This window comes from Microtus oregoni, unplaced genomic scaffold (assembly GCF_018167655.1).
Source record: "Microtus oregoni isolate MIOR12 unplaced genomic scaffold, Mior012 000003F_ref0000135, whole genome shotgun sequence".
NCBI lineage: Eukaryota > Metazoa > Chordata > Mammalia > Rodentia > Cricetidae > Microtus > Microtus oregoni.
Window position 1 is genome coordinate 12,860,363 of NW_024543062.1, and position 26,335 is coordinate 12,886,697.

Here is a 26,335-nt window from a genome sequence, read left to right on the forward strand (position 1 = left end):
GTTTTCACTGCTTCTGTAGCACCAACGGGGAAGGGTCTGGTGACTCCTGAGTCTCATGCCCCCTACCTCCTTCATGCAAAACCATGGTAGGGTACCATTACCATTAAAGATGGGCTCCCCCACCCCATCTGTTAATCATCTCACCTCTGGAAATTTCTACAGACATACCCCAAAGATGTGTCTCAGGAAATCTTAATCCAATCAAGGCGGCTGTGAGGATTAGCTAGGCATTGGTCCTGGTTTGGCTGCATTTTTTATAGTTAGTGGGCTGGTTATTTTAGGCATAAAGATCTTTTCCTTGCACACCTGGGAATCTAGGATTTTTAAGTCTGTTTTTTTGTAACTGATTTGCGCATACATAAGATATGAAAATATCTCAGGAAAAAAAATGATGCTCAGGAAATGTAAAGTATCCCGATGAGTGTCTGTGATAAAACCGTGTCTTCTGAGCTGAGTGTCATTGAACCCTGGTCTTGGCGAACGGGGACCCCTCACCGCAGGTACAATCAAAGGCTGATACTGGGAAAGTGATGAGGTGCTAACAAGATGCAGGTACACAGTGCTGCAATCCACTCACCCAGCCTGAAGGGATTTTGTTTTGAGGCCAAATTCACATAGCTGAGGATGACCCCAAACTCCTGATTCTTCTGCCTCTACCACCTGAACACTGAGATCTAAGTAGGGATCACAATGAACACTTCCCATTGGAAGGTCCCATTGGGAGGAGGAAGCTTATCTAAGTGTTATATTAGATCCTTCCAGATAGGTGGTAGCTTTTGGTGACCCAGGAGAGTGCAGAGAGCTGACCAGGAGCAAGGATCAACCATGGAGAAATTGATCGGTAGTGTCTTACTTAGCTTTAACTGTTAACTTGACATTGCCTAGAACTGCCTTAATTAAGGGACTGTCCGGGTGAGATTGGCAATCGGCATGTTGCAGGAAGGAACATTCTCTTGATTTCTATTGATATAGGAGAGCCCAGCCCACTGTGGGTGGCACCATTCCCTGGTTAGGTTGTTCCGGGCTGTATAAGAAAGCCAGACAAGCATGAACCTGTTGCAGATGCAGCAAGGAGTATCCCTGGTGATTCCTATTGTACTTCCTTGGCTGAGAGTGAGTTCTCTGGTCAGAGGTGATGCTGCATGGAATTACAAGCAGTCCTGCTTTCAGGGTTCTGCTTAAGTTCCTGCCTTGGCTTGCCTCAGTGACAGCCTAGGAATAGGAAGTATAAGTCAAACGAATTCTCTCTCCCCTAAGTTGCTTTTGGTCAGAGTGATTTCTTACTGCAACAGAATGAAACTAACACAAATTGGAACACACGCATGCACGTGCACACACACACATATTTCGAGATGATAAAAAATAATTATCTTTTTAAAAGTGACTGAGATGGGAAGACAGCTAAGCAAGGGAAGGTCCTTGTTACACAAGCCAGTGACCTGAGTGCAACCCTGGAGCTCGTATGCAGGTAGAAGAACAGAACCAGCTCCACACCGCTGCCTTCTGGCCTCCCCACACGTGTGCCATGGCGCGCGCACACACACACACACACACACACACACACACACACACACACCTCTTCCCTTCCACAACAATGGGAGAAAAAATGTCTTTTAAATACTTTAAGAGTGAGCAAGGCTAGCAGACACAAGAGGCAAACTCTGAGGCAGAAAATGATATCAGTGGTCACCAGGGGCTGGGGCAGGGGAAAATGACAGTCTTTAGAACAGTGGTTCTCAACCTTCCTAATGCTGCGACTCTTTGATACACTGTGGTGACCATGCCCCCACACACCAGCTATAAAATGATTTTCATGACTTTCATAACTACTTCATAACTGTAATTTGTTAGTATTAAGAATCACAATGTAAATATCTGATATTTCCAAAGGTTTTAGGCGACCCCTGAGAAAGGGTCGTTCTACCACCCCAGAAGGGTTGCGACCCCCAGGTTGAGAACCACTGCTTTGGAGGACTTGGGATTTATTGTTGACATGACCGAACATTCCTAGGACACTTTGGGTGTGCTTAAGACTACTGACCTGAACATTGTTCAAATGTTTCCAATGGTACCTTTTTGTTATGTGTGCTTCTGGAACTTCCTGTGTTGGCATAAGACCCCTCAGCAAACCCCGCTGAGGCTGGCTCTATTACACCAGCTTCAAGACAAGCCAGGGAACTTACATTTTTCCAGGGTCCCAGGTGACTCGGACTCTGAGGATGCCTGGCTTGGAGGCAGCCCCCGTTGTTCTGTTTTCTAATTGGAACACGCCATATGCGCTGTTCGCTCAGTCCCAGCTGCCACAGCCCACACGTTCCCAGGGAGCAGCAGGTCCCTTATCTCAGCAGCTGTCGGCAGGGAGTGATGTCAGTAATCAGATTGGGGGGGGGGGGTGGCTGATGGCAGCAACAGTAATAGAACCCTGATTTGGGCATGACAGTTGTCACCCACCGCTTACCTGAAATTTTGCATTCTACAGTTTGGGTTACTTTCAGCCAATTACAGTGCAAATATTTTAAAAATTAAGTAGAAACTTCCAAAAACAAATAGTCTGTATATTTTAAAGATTTGTTTTGTTCTGTGCCCATACTCACATAGACACAGACAAACACACACGCACCCAAACACACACACACAAACACAGGTGCACGCGCACACAACTTCTCAGGCTGTTACTTAGACCTTCCAGTGACAGCCATGCACATTCACCCTCTAGAACACTCTCAAGCTCAGACCAATTCTTCATGCACCCACAGGTTGCGAGATCAGAGGTTTGATTATTCTCAGCCAGCAGCCCTAACGACCGTGAGGGGGGAGAGGTGAGGTTGTGTGCAGTGTGGATCCATGAACTCCATTCAGTCCCTGACCGAATGGCCACCTCCCAAGCCCATGTCCATGTGGCCCAGGGCTTCTTGCATTGCTTTTGAAAGTAGGTGGAGTGAGTCTCCTGGGTTAGCCCTTTTTCCTGAACAGGGTCTTGAGACAAGGGAATACCAAGGGAGTATTCCGTAACACTGAGGAGCATTAGGAGTCTGGATAGAATTCCGTAATAACAACCTCCCTGTTAGTTTGAACCCTTCTTATTTCCAGTTTACACTAAGCCTGATGGCAGTTGTTGCTTTTATTGCTAAGAAGCAGATGCTCCCCCCTTTGCTCGTCCCTTCTGATTATGGGTGGCATCTGCTTCCTCCTCCCCCTCCCCAACTCCCTCAAATACTGTTTATCAAAACCCTCAGCCACATAAGGATTCCCAAATGGCACCTGGCCAATTTAGTATTGGATTTCCTCTAGTCCTGGAAGGTAAACATTTATCTCTGCAGAAATAGGTTTTTGTTTTCTTATTTGAGTTTGTCTTGAGGAAAAAAGAAACTTACATCAAGTGTTAGTCTTTCTTAATTTATTTTTTCCAGTGTTGGGAGTGGAAGTGCTCTACCACTGAGCAGCACCCCTGGTCCTTTTTATTTGTGTGTGTGTGTGTGTGTGTGTGTGTGTGTGTGTATTATATGCATGTATATGCACACATAAACTCCTGTGTAGGCATGTATTGAGGTCAAGGGTTGATGCTGGGTGTTTTCTTCCTTAATCTCTCTCCACTTTAATCCCTTGAAACAAGGTCTCTCACTAAACCTGATGCTAGACTGGCCATCAAGGAATCTTCTAGTATCCACCCTCCCCCACCTACTATTGGGATTACAGGCTCATGCCACCATGCCTGGCTTTCTAATAGGTTCTGGGGAGCCAATCTCAAGTCCTCACGCTTGTGCAGCAAGTGATTTAGCACGAGCCATCTCCCCAGGCCCATTTCTTTCTCAGAAGCTATTTTCAAATGAATAGTATTTAATCCATTGCCACGGGCAGGGTTTCCTCTAGGCCACCTTATTAACTGCTTTCTAGTAGGCTTATCATTCTTTGCCCAGGTGAAAGAGTTCACCTGCCCTGCAGTGATAAATTTCTCTGTGTGTCAATGCGTGGTGGAATAAGTGCGTGCACGACCCCCTACCCCCTGCCTATCTTTACCCTGTCTTCCTTAATTCTCCCAATCCAAATAGCTCCTTTCTGTGGCTTGCGGAAGCACTTTCATCTGTGGCCATTTTTTTTTTTTTGACATCTCTGACACGGCTTCCTCAGGCTATCTGCCCAGTTCTGAAACCCCCATTCAGATCCCTTTAAACTGTGGAGGAAAAGAAGAGAAGTAAGAATCATTGTGAGAGGCTAAGAGATGGCTCACAGATAGCAGAGCTTTGCCAGCCAGTGTGACATTTGAGCTCCCTCCTCAGACCCATATGCTGGGAAGAGAGAGCCCCTTCCTGCAAGTTGCCTTCCGACTTCTGCATACACACCGTGGCCCGTACTGGAATGCGGAAGGGTTAGCATTTAAACAGATGATTTTGGTGTTGGGATGGGGGGACCATGCACAGACTTTCTCCTCCTCCTGTCATCCCAGCCCTTGACTGACAAGAATTTCCATAACGCTCTGTCTTTTCTTCCTCACTTCTCCCTGTTCATCAGAACACCCCATCCTCTCTTCTTCCAGAGGTCAAACAGCTGTATCCTTAAGGAACAAAACCCACGACACAGAGAGGCCAGCATGAAAACACATGCCTTTAAATTGGCAAAAGCTGCCGGGTATCCTTAAGGTGCACGGGATCTATACAGTTTCTGTGAAAGGAACTGTTAGAGCGCTATACAGCAAAGCCACATAAAGGAGCCGTGTACAGTGGTGCATGCCTCTGGCCTACCGCTGAAGGGGCAGAAGCAGGAGGATCCCCACGTCTAGCTGAATCAGCAAGATCCGGGTTCAGTGAGAAATTCTGTCTTAAACAAGCAAGCAAGCAAACAAACAGAAAGCACACACCTTTAATCTCAGCACTAGGGATGAAGAGACTGGCTTCTTGCAAAGAGGATGTTGAGTTCTCCATGGAACATCTTTTCTTTCTTTACACCCTGTATTAGTTACTTTTCTAGCGACAATGACAAGATACCTGATAAAAGTGATGTGAGGAAGGAAGGGTTTATTGTGGCTCACGGTTTGAGGGTGCACAGTCCATCCTTGGGAGGACGGCATGGGAGAGTGGGGCAACTGGTCCCATTGCACCTGCAGTCGGGAAGCAGAGAGGGATGGAGGCTGGTACTCAGCTCACCTTCTTGCTTTCATTCAGTCCGGGATCCCAGCCCATATGTGGTGCCATCCACGTCCAGAATGGGGCTTCCCGCTTCCGCCAACCTAAGAGGTTACCTCACAGATGTGCCCAGATGTATGTCTTCCTAAATGAGTCTAGATTCTGCCAAATTGACAGTCAGTGTTAACCGGTTACATGAGTCACAACACAGCCGTCTTAGATGAGGATGTGGAGATGTATTCCAGCTTTCTAACTGCCAGAGAGTTAAAATTCTTCATATGCCAACTTTTTTTGCAATCAAGAAACTTTCTAAAGGTGCATAAATATCCTGATGTTTTATAATATCTATTTTCAATGCTTTTAAGCTATGCATATTTGTGTATTTGTGTGGGAATATGAACACATGTATGCAGATGTCTATGGAGGCCAAAAGAGAGCATCAGGTCCCCTGGAACTGGAACAGGTGGTTTTGAGCAGCCAGTGTTGGGGCTGGGACCTGAACTCTGGCAGTTTCCTTGAGGTGTTAGTACTCTGAACTACTGAATATCTACCCAGCCCTATCGCAGTGTTTGGCATGCAGGTCTAAGGTGATTTATTCACGCATGTCTTGTGTTTTGTCATTTATAGAGGAGCTGAAGGCCCCCTTGGAAGAGTATGTCCACAAACGCTACCCTGGGCTGGTAAAGGTGGTACGCAATCAAAAGAGAGAAGGCCTGATCCGAGCACGCATCGAGGGCTGGAAGGTGGCCACTGGACAGGTCACTGGCTTTTTCGATGCCCATGTGGAATTCACTGCTGGCTGGTAGGTCATGAGCCAAAATGTATTATGTAGCAAGAGCTGAATCTGGGAGGCGGGGCATTTCACCTGTTTCTTCTGGAGCCACTGGAAGAAAGGAGAAGGGGTGCGTGCTGAGAAGGCCATTGGGATGAAGTTCAAAAGCAAGAAAATGAATCATGGGCTGGCTTTCTAGACACTGTTATTGTTATTATTAGTCTGTGAGTTACTTTTCTCATCTCTGTGACCAAACATACCTGGCTAAAGCAACTTACAAAAGAAAGCAACTTTAGCTCCTGTTTGAGGGTGTGGTCCATAATGATGGGGAAGCCACGGCAGCAGGAATGAGAGGCAGCCACAGTCAGGGAGCAGAGAGAGATGGACACTGGTGCTCAGCTCACTTTCTCATTTTTATTCAACCTAGGGCCCCAGCTCATAAGATTATGCCATCTATACTGAGGGTAGGTCTCTCCACTTCAGTTAACCCAAGTTAGAAGCTACTTCACGGGCATGCCCTCCCAGACATCTGTTTTGGTTCTAGATCCTGCCAAGGTGACAGTTAGGATTAACCATCATGATCATTGTCATGGTTAGTAAATTCAAAGCCAGCCTGGGACACATGAGTCCCTGTCTCAAAAATAAGTCATTTCTCTAAAACAGTAGCAACAGATAGGGACTGGAGAAATGACTTGGTGGCTAAGAGTACTAACTTCTCTGGCAAAGGACCCAACTGTGTCTGGGTTACGTATGGGGTAGAGGGAGCTATGTATGCGTGTACAGGTGTACGTGTGCATGCGTGTTGAGGTCAGAGATAACCTCGGGTGTCATTCTCCAGGTGTTAGCCACCCTAGTTTTCAAAGCAGGGTTTCTCACTGCCATAAATCTCACCTCGTAGGCTAAATGACTGTCCAGTGAGTCTCAGGGATCCTCCTATCTCTGCCTTCCCTGGGCTGGGATTAAAAGTGTGTGCCACCACGTCTGGCTTTTTTACACGTGTTCTGAGGATTGAACTTGGGTCCTCATGCTTGCATGGCAATTTCTTTGCCGATTAATCTATCTCCCCATCCCTTCTGTTGGCTAGAGACTGGCCTCTACCCCCTCCCTGTCAACCAGTCACCTCCCCTCCGTCACTTTACCTCCTAACCACTTCTCCCATCTGACACTCACTCTGTTGGGATGGCCCCCCCTCTCTACCTCGGTGTGGTGCATTCTTAGTCACCCTCAGGAATGCAATGGATCTCTGAATTCATTCTTTGGTGCATCTGGCTATGTAATCCCTAACTGGCCTAGAATTCAATCCGTAGCCCAGGCTAGCCTTGCATTTACAGTGAGCCTCCTGCCTTCATCTCCTGAGAGCTGGGATGACAGGGGTGCACCACCACACCTGGCCACTTACTGTATCTGTGACACTGGTCTAGGCTGGGGGCATGCCTGGTTCAGATGGCTCCTCTCTCGGAATTTCCCATTGTCACACTGAAACAGTCCCGTCAGTCAACACAATAGGCATTCCAAACTGGCAATATTTGGCATCTTACCTGTAAGGTATCATCTAACTTGGGCCAGCAGAGTCTAATTCCTCTGTGGTCTAATTCTAACGAGGCTCTGATGTCAGCCTTTGCCATGCCGACTTCCTTTCTACACTGCAGCCAAAGGATCCCATGTCCCTTTCTGAATTAAAACCCTTGTGTGTTTTCTCATTAGAGACAGTGTGTCTCACCATTTACTGGGTGAAAAAAATCTCCACAGTGGTCCAGGACACTAAAGATGCCTCTATTCTCCCTGTGGCATTTGAATTGGGTGTTTCTGTGGCTCCGTTTGAATGTCTTCCGTGTCATGGGATCTAGGGAGACCTTCATTCGGGTCTGGAGAGAGAGAGAGCTGTTAGTAAGGTGTGCGAGCAGCTGAGTTAGCACCTTAGAACCCAGGTGAAAAAGCCAGGCTGGTCGTGCACACTGCCCTGGGGAAGTTGGGAAAGGAGCTAGCATAGCCTGGTTATGAGGCCTCGGTAACAGGAGAGATGGGGATGGAAGAATGACAGTTGAGGCCGTTACCTGGCACACATGAACATTTACATGTGTGTGCACATGCATTCTCTGCCGGTTAATTTTTATCAACTTGACACAAACTAGAGTCACCTGGGGAGAAGGAACTTCAGCTGAGGAGTTGCCTCCGTCAGATTGGCCTACGGGTATGTCTGTAGGGCCATCCCTGGACAGGTGATGCCCAGGATAGAAGTAGATTATAGGCCATAGAAGAAGGTAGCTAAGCAAGCCAGGGGAAGCAAGCCAGTAGCACATAGCCCATGATAATTTGCCTCTGGGCTGTCAGCATTTCAACTCTCCACAGTCACATGCCAGGGAGCATGTGTGGAGATCCAACAACACCTTGCAGGAACTGGTTCCCTCCTCCTGCTGTCTGGGTCCCAGAGATGGATCTCAGGTCATTAGGCCTGGTGGCAAGTGTCTTTACCCACTGAGCCCCCTCACCAGCGTAGTCATGAAAGTTCTAGACAACCGGTCAGACTTATAGAGTCTCTGAGCTAGGGGAGAGCTTCAGTCCACCCTTGAGACGGCTATCCAAGTTTCCCCTCAGCCTTGACACTGTTACTTATGTCCACATCTCTTTGGCAGAGCAACTCACATGTGGAAACCACCCATTAGGGGGATTGAGATTTGTCAGGTGAGTAGAGGACACACAGTAGGGTCCCAGGACACTCCAGGGTGGAGTTGGGGATCAGGAAATGAGAAAGGTCCTGGGCTATAGAAACGCTGTTTGAAGGGGATGGGGGATGGGTCCCCTGAGAGAGTGCTTGCTGTGTAAGCTTGAGGGTGTGCATCCAGATCCCCAGCACTGATGTCACTGAAGGAAAAAAAAGGTCAGGGATAGCCCTGTGTGTGCCTATAACCCCTACGTTGACATGGGTGGAGACAAGAGGTTCGCTGAGGCTCACTGGCTGCCAGGCTAGCTCTAGGCTCACTGGCAGACTCTGTTCTGAGTTACTAAGGTGGAAAATTACGGAGCAGGACACCTGACGTCCTCCTCTAGTCTCCACTTGGATGCACAGGCAGGCACATCTGCATACACACGTGCACACGCACCACACACAGAGAGAAAGAGTTAAATGTATTGTCGTCGCCTGTGTGGAAGTATCTCAATGAAACTCATTACTCTGAAGGCTCACTTAAAATATTAATTTTGTTTTTCAATTGTAAAGAGCAAAAGAGGGACTGGGGAAATGTTTGGTTGGTTGGGGTCTTGTGATGCAAGCATGAGAATCTGAGTTCTGATTCCCAGCACCCACAAAAAAGGCTGGGTACAGTGGTGAGCACCCGTAATCCCCACCCTGGGGAGGCAGAAATAGGAAGATCTCTGCGGTTCACTGGTCATCCAGCCTAGTGGGATCCATGAACTCTGAGTTGAATGAGAAATCCTGTCCCAATAAATAAATAAATAAGTAAATAAATAAATAAATAAATAAGATGGAGGGCCCAGACTGGAAAGATGGCTTGATGGTTAAAAGCGCTTGCTGCTCTCCCAGAGGACCTGAGTTCAGCTCCCAGCACAAACATCAGGCAGCTCACAACCAACTTTCTCTAAGGCCAGCTCCTGGAGAACGCAGTCCCATACGCAGACAATACACACATATACATAAACGAAAATATCTTTAAAAAAAAACAATAAGAAGAAGGTGGATCAGGATCAAGAATGACACCTGACAGTAACCTCTGGCTTCTGCATATGTGAGCACACCCATGTGTACTTGTACACATATGCTCTCCCACACATGACTACATACACACAAAAAAACACCACACACATGCAATACCATATTTAAAAAATTAAGAAGTAAAAATGTTTTTTAAAAGTGCAGAAAGTGAGCTTCCTTACTTAGAAAAAGGAGGCATGGTTTCTCCAGACAGGTGACATTGGCGCTAAGCTCCTGGTGGCTCTGCTTTCTGCTGACTGCCAAGAGGAGAACTCCCCCCCCCCCACACACACACACACAAAGAGAAACTCTCTCCAGTGACGACATGAGGGAGAACGCAGTAGAAGCTGAGGGGAATAATTTCCCTCTGGCTTCCACCATGTGTGTAAAAAGTATCGCAGGCAGTCAACGGCCCAGGGTATATTTTATTGCTCATTTTAAATAGAAAGATGAGCTGAGCCAACAGGTAATTCAATAGCTGCAAATGAAAAGAGATTGTTGCCGGCTGTAAGTTCTCATTATTCTTCCAAAGAGCACAAAGAAATGGGATTTTTCCACTTGACTCTTTTCCAAAGTCTATGCTCTGGTCCAAGCTGCAAGATTAATGTCTCGGCTTCCAGGAGCCATCTTTAACTTCTAGGATGCTGAAAGTGATTCCTTCCTGTGATCAGCCTCACAGACACACGGTGGCTTGACCATCTGCTCTGGGTTAAGCCAGCCAGCTAACACCTTGAAACCCGAGCCTGTTCAAGCCAGGCTGCAGCCTTGCTGGAGGAGGCACAGCTGGGAGTCGAGATTTGCCTGACTCTGGGTTTAATTAGTTCCAAGCCTTCTGCTGCAGACCAATCAGATCCTTTTAAGCAATCAATTAGATAATCAATTAAAACAACAAAAATAGTCGAGCCCACACAAAGAAACTAATGAAGCTGCTTATTAAATCCAGCACGGGAATGACCTATTTGAGGATAGGAAATTTAGTACCAGCAGAAAGAAAAAGAAAAACGAAAAAGACATCAGCAAGAAGTGGCAGACTGTGCTCTGAGGAGGAAACCATATAGAACTGCCGGTCATGCAGAGATGGGAACTGTGTTTATGATGAAAAAATAAATAATATATTAAAACGGCTCAGGGCTGGAGAGATGGCACAGCACTTAGGGCTCTGATAGAGGACCTGAGTTTGGTTCCCAGGATGCACACCAGGGGGCTTACATCCACCTGGAGCTCCCTATTCTGCCCTCCAAGGGCACTGAAGTCACATGCACACATCCACAAAATACTACTGCCAGGCTTCTCCTGTCCACACAGGCATCATGATAGCGATTTTGCTATGAGTGAATACTGCTCACTTGAAAACACATCCAGAATAGGGATGTTCATGAATAGGGATCGTTGGTAGAGGGCTTTCCTAACATGCACTAAGTCCTAGGTTCCATCCCGAGCACCATATAAACCAGGCATTTTTAAATTAGAGGCTGAGGCATGCTTCTAATTCCAACAGTAGGTAGAAGCAGGAAGATTGGCAGTTCTAGACCAGCCTGGGCTACATGAGAGTTCAGGGCCAGCCTGGGCAACTTAACAGAACAGTCTTAAAATAAAAACCCCGTCAGGCTAGGAATGTAGTTTGATTGGTAGACTGCTTGTCTAACATGCAGGAGACCCAGGGCATGATCGCCAGGCTTACATAGAAGGGCTGTGGTGGTGTGTTCTTGCTGTTGCAGCTCCAGGAGAGTCGAGGCAGGAGGACCAGGAACTCAGGTTCCTCTCCTTCTACACAGCCTTTGAGGCCAGGCTGGGGTACATGAAAGTCTGTCTCAAAACAAACTGAAGAAACCAAACCTAGAAACCGTCATGGCCGTCGCTACTCAAAACTCTCGTCAGTCACATGCTTTGCATACTTCCGTTTCCTTCCCAGTTCCTACCTTCGGTTTGTCTTCATTTGGGGCAGTTTTAGAAGCCTGCTGGCTGACGCGAGCCCCCAGGGGACAGAGTTTGATGGTGCTTTCTCTGCCTTTGCAGGGCTGAGCCTGTCCTGTCCCGCATCCAGGAAAACCGGAAGCGGGTCATCCTCCCCTCCATCGACAACATCAAGCAGGACAACTTCGAAGTGCAGCGCTACGAGAACTCGGCCCACGGGTACAGCTGGGAGCTGTGGTGCATGTACATCAGCCCCCCGAAAGACTGGTGGGACGCCGGCGACCCCTCTCTCCCCATCAGGTCTGTGGCAAGTAAGCTCTGGCGGGGCTGGGAAAGATCTGCCGGACAGTGAGACCCCAGGCCCAAGGGTCAGCTTGAGCCATGGAGCAGGGCTGGGAGAGGCTGGCAAAGACTGGTGCAGTACTGTGAAAGCAGCTCCCCGAGGAATGATGGTGCCTTAGGACCATCATTCCTGGCTGAGGGAGACAATTGCAGTTTATTGCAGCAGCTACGCGTCTTAGGCACCGCTTTCATATGGCTGCAATGAAAGTTTAAAATTAGTAATAATCCAGTTTTTCATCCTTCCTCGGGTGTTACACGGCTTCACAGTCTATGATCTTACCTACCCTTGGTTAACCTTTGTGAAAACACTAAATTATCTCAACGTCTCGGCTCACCATCGGCAATAAAATTGCATCTGCGAAGGTTTTTCCTATAGTGTTGCATTGACAGGTAATAGAGATCGGGGTACGGCATGGGGAGGGGGCAGCATCGTTCTACCTAGCGTCACACGTGTGGAGGTCAGAGGACAGCTTTGTGGAGTTTGCGCTCCCCTTTCACCTGTGTCTGGGTTCTGGGATCAAAGGTGGGGTGGGTGGCAGGCTTGCATGGGAAGCACCATTATTTGCTGAACCATCTTGTCAATCCCAAGCTCACACACACACACACACACACACACACACACACACACACACCATCTTCGTCAGGCATCTTCATTTGAAACAGTGTTTCTTATTGGCATGGAACTTTACCATGATGCCAGGCTAGCTGGCCAGCGAGCTTCCAGAGAACTCCTGTATGTGTCTCGCATCTCATATTTACTGCGATTACAATGGTGGTGCCTGGCTTTTATGTGGGCTTTTGGGATCAAATTGGGGTCGTCACTTTTGTGAGACAATCACTTTACCAACTGAGACATCTTCCCAGTCCCCAACTCTTTTTTTTTTATTTGTTTGTTTTGTTTTGTTTTTCAAGACAGGGTTTCTCTGTGTCTTGGAACTCCCTTTATAGACCAGGCTGGCCTCAGACTCGCTGAGATCTGTCTGCCTCTGCTTCCCAAGTGCTGGGATTAAAGGAATACACCACCACTGCCCAGAAGTCCAGTCCCCAACTCTTAAAATAGGATTAATTCTGTCTTCAGTCTTTAGAGGTGGGAAGGGCAGCTTCTCCAAGTCTGACTTTAGTGAAAGTTTTTTTCATATCAAGTAGGAAAGCAAGGTGGGTGTAGGCTCTGTCTTGGTTTGCAAATCTGTGATAAACAAAATATGTTAGTTTTTTAAATTCCCATGACAAGTATCTGAGAAAAAGCAATTTAAGGAAAACAAGATGTACTTTTTTTGGAGACAGGGTCCCACTATGTAGTTCTGGTTGTTCTGAAACTCACTAGGTAGACCAGGCTGACCTCGAACTCACAGAGATCCTCCTTCTTCTGCTGCCCAAATGTCGGGATTAAAGGTGTGTGCCACCACACATGGCTGGAAAACAAGATTGGTTTTAACTCAGCATTTCAGGGGCAAGTCTGTTATGGCAGGAGCAGCATGGTAGAGAGGAGCAGCTCACAGCCTAGAGGCAGGAAAGAGGGAGAGAGAGATTGTCTGTTCCAGCTGCCTTTCTCTTCCCACCCCCTTTTATTCCAGCAGGTACCCAGCTTTGTGACACGGTGCCGCTCACATTTAGGGTGGCTCTTCCCTCTTTCTCACTTCTGTCTGGAATGCCTTCTCAGATGCATCCAGAGATGTGCTTTAATAATCTCCTAGATGTCTCTCGAGCCAATCAAGTCAACGGCCAAAATTAACAACCTATCCTAGCTAGCTTTAACTGTTAGCTTGACACAGCCTGGAGTCACCTGGGGAAAGAGTCTCAGTTGAGAGATGGCCTAGATTAGATTGGCCTATGGACCTATGGTGGGAGATTGTCTTGATTGTTCATTTGTGTACTAGGGCCCTGTCCACTGTGGACAGCACCATTCCCTGAGCAAGTGGTCCTGAACTGTGTTAGTAAGCTAACCAAGCATGGGCAATGAGCATGCCAGTAAGCAGCATTCCCTAAGGGTTCTACTTCTGGTTCCTTCTTGAGCCGCTGCCCTCAGTGATAGGCTGAGATCTGGAAGTATAAGCCAAACAAACCCTTTCCTTCACTAAGTTGCTTTTTGTTTGGAATATTTTATCACAGCCACAAAAAGAAAACAGGAGCATCATCACATCGGAGAAAGGGTTTGAGGAGTCTTTTTGATTTTCCGTCTCAAACCAAAAGCTGAAAAGTTGCCCGAGAGTGGTACAATCAATGAGCAGGTTCAAAAACCACGGAAGGTGGACTTTGAGGGCCATCTCAAAGGAAGCTGTGTCGTAGCCCAGTTCAGCTCTTTCTGCAGTGTTCCAGAATGATCCCTCAGCTGTCTGTAAGTCATAGTGTAGACTCATCACTGAGAAGGCATTACCTGAGAGCCAAGGTAAAACCCACAGAGATATTTAAACTTTAACAGAGAGTATGTGAAGACCCAATGACCTTCAGAACTTAAAGACATTACGTTTCATATTTTAGTGAAATGATCCTTCCTCCCTCGTGTCCTTCAGACACAGGGAGAGGCTGGTCCCCCGCTATGACTGAAAGAATGAGGTGAGGGTTGGTCACAGTGAGGAACTTTGATGGCCTAGTACCTTTGTGTGTGTGTGTGTGTGTGTGTGTGTGTGTGTGTGTGTGTAATAGTGGCAATAGAACAAGGGCTTAAACAAACATTCTGCTGCTAGCTCTTCACTGGGGTCTTCCAGGCGCGTATTCTTCCTCTCAGCCATGCCCCCAGCCCCTCACTGTAAGATTCTAGGCAGGTGCTTCTCCTGAGTCATGCCCTCAGCTCCTCAATAGGGAATTCTCATAAGAACTCTACTGCTAATCCATACACCCCCAGATATTCACTGGAGGTTTCTAGGCAGGTGTCCTTACACTGAGGTGTTTTTGCTTTCGCCCCTCAATGGACACTTGCTCTGCCCCTGAGTCACACCATCATTCCCTCACAGAAGGGTTCTCATCAAAAGAGCTACGGCTGAGCTACACTCATAGCTAAGGTGAATTGGCGGCAGACACGGGCCCGTCTGCACAGGAAGGCTCTGTGTGAAACAGGACCTGGCATCCCTCAAGTTGCTGCCACATTACCAAATGATTAATATGCGCTTTAAAGACTCAAGAACATAGAGTTGTGATCCTGAGCCATTAATATTACACGAGTTTCTGATGTACAAAATGGAAGCATGCACCAGCGGTCTCCTCTTTGTGTGTCTTTACTTACCAGACACTTAATTTGTTAATGGTTGGTAGGGAGATTTAATTGTCGGAAAGGAGTTTTATGGGCCTGCTGATATTATTAAGCTGATAGAATGTGCTTTCTTAATCATGAGGACATGGTCATTTCTCCTCCATCCAGTAATGCCAAGATGTTAGTGGTTATGATTATACTCCATTGAAGGGTACAGGGAGCCTGTCATATTCCAAATAGCATAGTCTAAATAAAGCATTGCATACTAGATTTCCTGGTAGGGGATGGAGGATAAGAAGTTTCACCCCGGGAACCAAAGAGCACTTGCTGCTCTAGCCGAGGACCCAAATGCAGTTCCCAGAATCCATGTTGGGCAACAGCTCCAGGAAATCCAATGCACTCTTCTGACCTTCCCGGACACTGTACTCATGTACAAAAACCCACACAGGCACACATCCATGCATGTAAATAAAAACATCAAAACTTTAAGGAAGCTTTGCTTTAGGGGAGCGTAGTCCGTTTCTTTTGTTCTAGTGTTGAACACTGCAGCTAGCGCTTCATGAGTACCAGGCAAGGGCCCCACCACGGAGCCACTTCACAGCCCTTTCGTTTTATTTTTTCACTTTTTGTTTGGGGATAGGGTCTTTATAAGTGGCATATGCTGGCCTTGAACTTATTCTTTAGACCAGACAGGAACTTGTGATCCTCCTGCCTCAGCCTTTGGGACAGCTAAGATGACAGGACTGCACCACCACACCCAGCCTATATTGTTGTCCCCCTCTGACCTAAGGAGCTATTCGCTAAAGTTTCCTGTTGGTTTTCTGTCCTTCATTGTCTACAGCTGAGACTTCAGGTGAGCGTGGGCAGTGACCTCAAAGAAAACAAAGGCCCATGTAAAGGCTGTAGTTAGGGATGGTTAGAAAATACATCATGCCCAAGGAGGCACCTGCCTCCAGCCCCATGTGTTACTATACAGAGAACCAAAATGACTGGCCCCTAGCCTTTTGAAAAATTTTCTTTTCATGTGTATGTATATGTTTCTGTGTGAGTTTATGTCACATGTGTGCAGGTGCCCATGAAGTTTAGAAAGGAACATCAGTTCCCTTCGATCTGGAATTACAGTTGGTTGTGAGCTGCCCCACCCGGATGCTAGGAATGAAATATAGTCCCACTGGAAGAACAACAAGCTCTCTTAACCATGGTGCCTTCTGAAACAGGATCTAGTGGAGAGCTGATCTTGAACTTGCTGTGTAGTTAAGGAGGGCCTTAAATCCTTATCTTCCTACCTCCACTTTCAGAGTGCTGAGTTTATGTGATACTGAAGATAGAACCCAGGGCTTCGTGTATGCTGGGCACATGTCACATGAGTTGAGTTATATTCCCAGCTCTGTATTCCTAGATCAGAACTTTTATGAAGTCTTCTGACTTCAAATGTCCAGGACTGCATTGTCTTGTCAGAGTTTCTATTGCTGTGAAGAGACACCATGACCATGGCAACTCTTATAAAAGTAAACATTTAATTTGGGGTGTCTCACAGTTCAGAGGTTTAGTTTATTATTTTCATCATGATGGGACATCTGCAGGCAGATATGGTGCTGGAGAGGTACCTGAGGGTCCTACATCTTGCAGGTAACAGGAAGTGGTCTGATGTCACACTGAGTGAAACTTGAGCAAAAGAGACCTTGAAGTCCACCTCCACAATGGCATACTTCCTCCAACAAGGCCACACCTACTTCAACAAGGCCTCACTTCCTAATAATCCCACTCACTTTGGGGACCATTTTCTTTCAAACCATCACATGTACTTCAAGGTGGCCTTGTGGAACTGGGGAGATGGTTCAGTGGAGAAAGCACTTGCTGAGGACCTGGGTTTCATTATCCAGAATCCATAAAGCTGGATGCAGAAGCGTAAGTCTGTAACCTCAGCACTTTAAAGAAAGACCTACAGACTTTTGATTGTTTTTATTATTACATGAACGTGCCTGTAGAAGTTTGTGAGCACTATGTCCATGTCGGAGCCTTTGGTGACCAGAAAAGGGCATCAGATCCCCTGAAGCTGGAGTAGCTGACAGCTATGAAAGCCCGATGTGGGTGCTGAGGACTGAGCCTGAGTCTTCTGAAAAAGCAGTAAGCATTCTTAACCTCTGAGCCACCTCTCCAGAACCCCATCCCAGCAGTTGTACAGAGAAAGGAAAATCCCTGGATCTTCTTGTGGTGGTCTGAATGAAAATGGGTTGCAAAGGCTCACAGGGAGTGACATTATTGGAAAGGATTGGGATACTTGGTCTTACTGGAGTAAGCCTGGTCTTACTGGAGGAAGTGTGTCACTGGGGGCATTTTTGAGCCAGACCCAGTGACTCACTCTCTCTTCTTGCTGCCTGTTGATCCTGCTGATCTCAGCTGCCTCCCTAACAACATGTCTGCCTGCACGCTGCCATGTTTCCCATCAGGATGATATTGGGCTAAACCTCTGAACTGTAAGCCAGCCCCAATTAAATGTTTTCTTTTATAAGAGCTGCCATGGTCATGGTGTCTCTTCACAGCAGTAGAAACCCTGATTAAGATACTCATGTTTCATCTAGTCTGGTGTGTGCAGTGGAAAACAACAAAGAGACCTGTCTCAAACAAAACAAAGCAGAAAGTGAGGATTGACACCCCAGGTTGTTCTCTGACCTACACCACACACACACACACACATGCATTGATTAAAAAGAAGAGATGGCGTTTGGCTAGTTAGGTCTCTAGAGTGGAGTATGGTCCTTGCTCTGTTCTTGCCCCATGGATACTGCACCATTCCCAGGATGGCTTTGACTTGTGTTTCTCATATGGGAGTTGTAGGCTTCTACGATAGTTGATTTATTGTGGGGTTGAAAGATTTGGGAGAAAGGTCACAGAAAGATATAGGAGAAGCATAGTAAATCTTCTTGGAGGCTCTAGAACCCAATCCCATGCACATGTCCAAAGTCTTTTCTTCTGAGATTTCTTGGTAAGAGAGTTTGTAATGCCCTGGAATAGCTCTTGCATCTGTGTAGGAAAGGTCCAGAATCTCTGTTTTAGTCTCCAGTGGTTTTCCAGAGAGATGGCGCTTCCATCCATGTCAACAGCACCAATGGGTGTAATAAGTGAAGAGCCTCTTTGATAGCTTTACCCCAAAGCTGTGTAAGTGGTGAGGACATGGCATTTACATTCCCTTTAGTTTATAAATGCCATCGAGCCAGTGTCCTGGGAAGCTCTGGGACTCCTGAGGTGGACCACCATTCAGTGTTTCCTTCTGGCTTTCCTTATCCACTCATCAGTGATGGAAGCATTACAAAGACAGACCCATGGCTGACTGTTGTGTAGCTGGTGCTCTGGTATCTAATGAACACCCAGCACTTAAACAATGGTGGATACATGGGCAAGTGGCAGATGAGGTTCAGGAGAAAGGTCGGGTCTCATAAATAATTAGAAAAAGGTTGAGGGCTGGAGGATGCCTCCTTCAAGAAAGTACCTGCCATGTAAGTGGGAGTGAGCACCTGACTTTGGGAAAAAAATCTAGTTTTGTTGCTTTGGGCTTGTAATCCTAGTGCTGGGAAGGAGGAAGTAGGGAAATTCTTGGGGCTCAGTGTCCAGCCAACCTAGCCAAATGTATGAGCTCCATATTCAGGGAGAGACTCTGTCTTAGAAAACAAGGTGGATGGTATCAGGAAGGACATTTGGGGTTGACCTCTGTGATGGGGGAGGCCCTTCTGTCTGTGTGTTGCTTTTATTGGTTAATGAATAAAGAACTGCTTTGAACCTATGGCAGCGAAGAACAGAACTAGGTGGGGAAACCTATGCCGGGAGAAAGAAGGGTGGAGCCGAGAAGACACCATGGAGCCACAGCCGGAGATAGATGTGCTGAAACTTTGCTGGTAGGCCACGATCTCATGGTGATATACAGATTAATAGAATTATCTATTAGGGTTAAATTAATATATAAGAGTTAGCCAATGAGAAGCTAGAGCTAATGGGCCAAGCAGTGATTTAATTAATACAGTTTCTGTGTGATTATTTCAGGTCTTAGTTAGCCGAGCAGCCGAAAACCAACAAGCAGCCGTCCTTGCAATACCTCTGGCCTCTGCATGCATGAGCACACACTTACATAAGCAACTACACACCACACACATACACACACACACACACATGCAATCCTTTTGAATGAACTAATTCTATTAGTCTTAACATTGTGTGCATGGATGTGGAAAATCAGCCAAGATGAGCATGGAGGGGAGCGTACGTCTAGCCTTGAGGGTACTAGGCTAGGTACACCATGTATTTACAAACACCTGGCTCAGTTCAGCAGCTGAGTGCCAGAGCTGTCAGCTTTACATCTGCTGATCTGAGAGTCTCTCTCCAGCTGTGAGACCCGCCCCCAAGACTCTCACCAGGAAAGGACCAGGGACCTGAGGTGTTGTGATGTCTGAAGGGAGAATTTCACTGCACCCTGCTTGTGGAGCCTCGTCTGCACACCGCGCCAGGCATTTTCTGTGAATTGACAGTGGGGCCTCCCCGTTCCGTGTTAGGTGACCTTGTAATTAGTGACACTGCTCGTTAATAACCAATTCAAGATGATGAGTAACAATTAGCAATCCTTAATCCAACATATAATTTGATGATAAATTATAAGGTACCGGAGTGTCAGAGCCTGGGAGAATCATTTAGTCGCAAGAATTGCCCTGGGTGTGCATAGCTGCTGAGATTTCACTTTCTGTGCTGAGATATATGTAAGGGAAGAAGGCTACTTTTTCCTTCCTGGGGGAACGTGACAAGCTTACACAAGAGGAAAGCTTTAAGTGACAAAACAGACCTTTTTCTTAAGGCTTTAAAATAGACATCTTTTTCTATGTATCAGCATATATATTTTAGGCATTAACTGTGTTCAGCTTTGTGGTAGGTACTTCCTTGGGGACAGTCCTGGTTAAATGATAAGACTCTTATCTTGAAAGGATCTGGAGACTGAGTGGGGAGACGGCTCAGTGGGGAAAGTGCTTGCTGTGCAAGCATGGGGACCCGGGTCTCATCCTCAGAATCCGTGTTAAAAATCCCTGGCCTAATGGTGCGGACTTCTAGTCCCAGAGCTGGTGGAGATGAGGCAGGAGGATCCCTAAGGCTTGCTGACAGACCAGCCTACCCATATCAGGAACGGCGGGGGAGGGGGGTCAGTAAGAGACCCTGTCTCAGAAAACAAGGTAGACAGCACCGAGGAATGAAATATGAAGTCGACCTTTGGTCTGCACATGGACATGCCACACATGCACCTGTGCATACCTACATACCCACCTCCACACACACACACACACACACACACACACACACACACACACAGCTTGATTGGAGACACAGACCCAAGTTCATGTGATAATCCTGTTCTGGTTAGTGGGGATTGTGGAAGGAGGGTAGTAGATTTTTGTGATTGTCTTGGAGGGAAATCTCATACGAACCTCATGGAATTTTTGTGTGCAGTGTTTGCCGTTTATATAGCAAATATCTCTAACAACTCATGGGTTGAAGGTTTGGTCCCCAGGTGTGGCATCATTGGAGAGGTGGTTTCATTAGCGTCATAGATAGGTTGACCTGTTGGTGGGTGTGTTGACGAATGGGCTCTTAGGAGGTAGAGGCATTAGGGGTATATTTTGTACCTGGTTCATAGTCTCTCTCTCTCTCTCTCTCTCTCTCTCTCTCTCTCTCTCTCTCTCTCACACACACACACACACACACACCTGCTCTCACTCATTCCGTTTTTTCTTTGCCTCTCCCTTTCTGTCTATCTCCTTCCTGTATGTACTTGTGCAATCAAGATTTCTTGCCTTCCCCCCCCCCCCCCATCTATCCCTTCCTTTCCCTCCACCATAACGTTTTCCCTTACCACAGTCTAAAACCTAACAGGGTCAGTCAGCTACGGACGAAGAGCTCTAAAACTTGACCAGGATAAATCTTCCCTCATTTAAATTATTGTTGCTTTATAAGAGTGACAAACAAAACAAGACAAAAACAAAAGCCCTAAGTGGCAGAGTCAAGTGTTTTACACAATGCAAATCCACTAATCCCCATAGCATCCCTAGAAATGCTGCTTGCTTGTTTGGTTTTGAGACTGGGTCTTATGAATCTGAGGCTGGCTTTCTAGTGGCTGAACTCTCTAGTAGCTGAAGATGACCTTAAACTCCTGAGTCTCCTGTCTCCACCACCCCCAAGTGCTGGGATTGCAAGTATGTACCGCACCCCTGCTTTATGTGGCGTGAGGAAAGAACCCAGGGCTTCTTGAATGTTGGCACAATGCTCTACCCAATGATCCCAGCCCTACTCCTGGTCTTTGTTTCACAAACAGGCCTTCTCATGTCCTTGCCCATAGTCACTCACTGGGTAAGAGGTACAGCTGGGACTCATGGAGGAGCAGGCAGAACAAGGATGAGGGAAAGATTCCGGACTGAATTTGAGTGTTACATAGAAGCCATACCACACACTGGCAAGGGCTGTTGGCATTCCTGGTGTTGTGTATGAGGCTGGCCAATCTCAGAGCGGTGAGGAAAGGGGCATTGATCTGTGCTTAACCAAACGAAGCCTGTCATGGTTCTCCAGATACCTGGATAACTTTTAGCCATGGGTCTAGTCTACCCCGCACAGCGTATTCCACAACCACCTGCTCACAGTGCTCAGAGTGTAGGTGCATGACTTCCCCAATGGCAGTGAGTACCTTCCAAAAGTCTTAAGTGTCAGCTGCAGGATGTGACAGGAAGAACAAAGCCTCAGGTACAAGAGCACATTTTTTAGATTTTAGGCACATTCATGGGGTAACCTGGGCTGTCTTTCTGCTTATAACCCTCCTGCTTCAGCCTCCTGATAGCTAGGATTACAGGCTTGAAAAAGTAGAAGTTCTTTTAAAAACAAAACAAAAAGAAACCAAAAAACCTTACTTGGATGTGCATAAGTGTTTGCATGTGAACATGTGTGCATGTGTAAATGCATGACTGTCATAGCTCTCTCCTACCAAGTAGGTCTTTGGAATCGAATTCATGTCCTCAGGCTTGGAGGCGAGCACCTTTACCACCGAGCCATCTCGGCTGTTCAAAGGAGAGATGGTCTTTAGTGTCAAGGGATTATTGTGCAGGGAACAAAAGGATACCCCCTCCTCATGCCAGCCTCTCCAGAAACTGTGACAGAATGGAGGCGTGTTTGTAGTCATGGTGAAAACACTTCTTTGGGGCGAAGTCAGTTCAATCCCCTGACATCGTCTGGTCCCTTGAATCATAGCCCGGATAGCTCACTATTCCTTTTTGCACTGAACATTCGGGCTGCATCTACACAGCTTTCTATTGGAGGCAAAATTCCCAGCCAGTGCCCTGAGGCTACAGCAGCATCTGCAAGGCAATCACTCTTCCATTTGACAAGAGGAGAGGGACCTGTCTCCATCAGCCAACATGGGCCGCGACAACTCGCGGTAGCAGGTAGATTAATCTGAACCATGTAGCGGCAAAGATGGTTCTTTATCCCAGTAGAGAGTTCTGATGTGGTGGGTTGCCTCAGAGTAGACAAGCTTTATTTAAAACTGAAAGAGTTTTTTAAAATGGGAGATACTTTGCCTTTGAGTTAAAAGTGAGATTTGGGGAAGCAGGGTACCATTGATTTCATCAAGTTGGTTTAGCAGAAGGGAGAGCAGTAGGGTTTAGATCCCTCTCTTGCAGCAGATTGGGAAATGTAAGCTTCAGCTCTTTGTGGGTTTTTTTTGTTTTGTTTTGTTGTGTGTGTGTGTGTGTGTGTGTGTGTGTGTGTGCACGAGAGCACGTGTGCATGTGTGCATGTCTGTGTGATGTTTGTACACATGTGTACAGGTTTGCAGAGGCCAGAAAAGGACATAAGGTATCCCACTCTACCTTCCTTGCTTGAGGCAAGTTCTTTTACTGAACCTGGAGCTAGGCTGGTGACCATCAAGTCCCAGGGATCTTCTTTTCTCTCTCTCCCATGGTGCTAGAATTATAGGCTAGGGTAACAGGCTTATGTGTATCTGCTACACCAAACTTTCTATGTGGGTGCTGAGGATTCAAACTCAGATCCTTATGCTTGTGTAACAAGCACTATTAGCCACTTAGCCATTGTGTTAGCTCCTATAGCCTTTACTTTGTTAGTTCTTCATTTTTTGGTATAGTATTGGAGATTGGACCCACGGTCTTGTCCCACCAAGTTATGTTGGTCTCTAGCCCTTTGCTTTATTTTGAGATAGAATCTTACTAAGTTTCCCTGCCTGATATCATACTCACTGTGAAGTCCAGGATGACTTCAAACCCTTAATCCTCCTGCCTCAGTCTCCCAAGAAGCTGAAATGACAAGCCTGCACCCTATACCTGAACTTTAATCCCCTTCCCAGATGATTCCAGAATGTGTTATGTTCCTGGCCTTCCTGCATGTTTTCCTTCTCTTTTCTTTTCTTCCTGTTCCTCATTTTTTCCTCCACTGTCAAAGCCCAAAGTGTATGTTTGGGAGACTCTCAACTTGGGTTCAGAGTAGACTGTAACTTTGGCTTACTTCTTACAAGTCCCTCTTATGAAAGAAAGCTCCTTGCTGACAGGCTCATGCTTAGATCTAGCTGTCTTACATAGCCCTATATCACCTGCTTAGGGAATGGTGCTGCTAATGGTGGGCTGAACCCTCTTGCATCAATTAACAGTCAAGACAACACCCTGCACACATGTTCACAGGTCATTCTGATGTGCACAATTCCTCACCAGAGGCTCTCCTCTCAAATGACTCTAGGCTCTGTCAAATTGACAATAAATCTAACTTGGATTTCAGGTATTTGGCCCCAGCAACCTAGAAAGCAGCTAACAATCCTCTGATGAACCTTACAGTTGGAAAGCAGGTGTTACAGACACAAAGCTGGGTTTGGAGCCGGCCCTCACCTACTTTCCTGTTACTGAAATGTAAGAAGGTATGACCGTCTCACTTCTGTTAGGTCAACAAGAAAGTAAATAGACCTGGGAACAACAGTGGCACACACCCGTCATGCCAGCTCCTTGGAAGGCTGAGGCAGAAGACTGCAAGGTAGAGAACAGTGTGGGCTACAGAATGGCGTCAAGAACAGGCTATATAACTTAGGAAAATCAATGGATTATACCTTTGTAGTAGAGCCCCTGCCTGGAATCCCCAGTGAGGGGCTGGGGGTGTGGCTCAGTGGTAGAGCACCTGCCTAGAATCCCTCAGTGAGGGGCTGGGGTGTGGCTCAGGGACACAGCACATACCTAGAATCCCCTAGCTAGGGACTGGAGTTTAGCTCAGAAATACAGTACCTGCCTAACATGGGCAAGGCCCATGGTTCAATCATTAGTATTGGAAAAAAAAAAACATGGGGAAGAAAGGAAATGGAGTTTTACTTTAATACCTGGGAATGTGGTAAATTCTGATAGCAGATCTCCCAATGCCTTTTCTAAATAACACGGGCTATTTTCATCCCATTGTCCCAATTGAGTTTTTAAGGCCCAAAAGAGTCCAGCCGACTTTCTCAAGATAAGAAAATGTGGGCTGACACCTCGCAACATCTAGTTGGAATTTTAGGTTATAGTCTTCCTTCTTTCTTTCTTGTTGCCAAAGTGACTCTAAAAATAACTGTTGCTACCAGGCACACGGGCAGTCGGGAGCCGTCTTCTTCCCTCCTTGTGAGAAGCCTGGGTTCCTGTAACATCAAGTCATCCTTCTAGCACGTTCTCAAACCAAAGAAAGACTGTGACAAGCTTGTTTAACATTTAAGAACAGCATAACCACTACACGTACCTGCTTGTGCAGTGGACCCTTCAAAGGGCCTGGAGCACAGGCAGCTTGTGAGGCCCTGGGTAGCTCATCCTCACAGGAGGCCCTTCATAGACTTGGTTGGGTGCCCCGGGGCAGCATTTTGGAGTCTGACTTCAGTGCAAGAAGTTCAATGGTCTCGGGAATGCCTAAGAAGTTCCCCGTTAAAGGAAGAAGCAGAGAAACGTTGCTTCACTGTCTCTCATTAATTGAGCTTCCTACCGCGGTGGCTGTGGTGAGCGTGGGAGGGCTGGGCTTGCAAGTGAGGGGCTCCCAGGTGTGAGCAACACTGAAATCTCCCTGGTGTGGATGAGTTCTGAGAAAGGTTTTCCTCTGGAAGTCGTCTTCGTCTCCAGTCTGAATTCAACCTAGTCCCCTTTGTGGGTTTGATTTCTCTCCCCCGCTTCTTTCCTTTATTTCTTATTTTATTTTATTTATTTGTGTTTGAGTGTTGGTTTTTGATGCTGGGCATTGGACTGAGAGCCTTGCACTGCTAGGCAAACACTTTACAGCTGAACTTTACACCCCCAGCCCCTCAAAGGTGGATTCTACTTAGGTGTTCTACCACTGAGCTGTGCCCCCAACCCCCGCGCTCCCCACACCCCAGCCCTTCACTGGGGGATTCTAGGCAGGGGCTCTACCACTGAGCCACACCCAGCCCCTCACTGGGGAATTTTAGGCAGGCGCTCTATCACTGATCCACACCCCAGCCCCTCACTGGGGGATTCTAGGCAGGGGCTCTACCACTGAGCCACACCCCAGCCCCTCACTGGTGGATTCATGGCAGGTGCTCTACCACTGAGCCACACCCCAGCCCCTCACTGGAGGATTCTATGCAGGGGCTTTACCACTGAGCCACACCCAGACCCTCACTGGGGAATTCTAGGCAGGGGCTCTACCACTGAGCCACACCCCAGACCCTCACTGGGGGATTCTAGGCAGGGGCTCTACCACTGAGCCACACCCCAGCCCCTCACTGGGGGATTCATGGCAGGTGCTCTACCACTGAGCCATGCTCTCAGCCCCATATTTGTAAACCTATATCCATAATGCCTTAGAAATTCTGAGCCTGACTCAGAGAGATTCTTGGCCTCTTTGCCTACTGTCTTTCCTAGCTTCCCTAGAAAGCCTTCCTGGGATGTGGGGAATGAGTGAGTGTATCACACCTGTGACCAAAGGGAAATCTCAAGGCCTTTGATTGTAGCATCCTTCCTTCTCTGGATCATTGTCCCTAGCCAGGCTGGTTATCCTTATGCCGCAGTGTTCCTGGCAGACATTCACAGCTGGCTTCATATGCGACCTTGCTCCAGTCTGATGAGGAATCCTCTCAGTTCTCCATAGCTGCTCCTGTCTGCAGACCCCCTCCATGAACCTCAGCCATGGTCCCCTGTCATTCCAGCCTCAGCTGCAACCTCATTTCCAGCTCAGGGAAGAGCGTCAGCTGCTCCCTTGGCTTCCAGCTCCACCCCCGTCTTCCCTCCCCCAGGAATGGAGCA

General features: G+C 47.1%; 1 protein-coding gene across 1 annotated transcript in view; it reads left to right on the top strand.

Annotated features, from left to right (window-relative positions):
* Galnt17 (polypeptide N-acetylgalactosaminyltransferase 17) overlaps positions 1–26,335 on the top strand; it is a 431,486-nt gene that overhangs the window by 222,479 nt on the left and 182,672 nt on the right. Inside the window, exons 4-5 of the mRNA XM_041648500.1 lie at positions 5,748–5,922; positions 11,618–11,815. Of these exons, the coding sequence (XP_041504434.1) occupies positions 5,748–5,922; positions 11,618–11,815 (373 nt within the window). The remainder of the gene's footprint in view (positions 1–5,747; positions 5,923–11,617; positions 11,816–26,335) is intronic.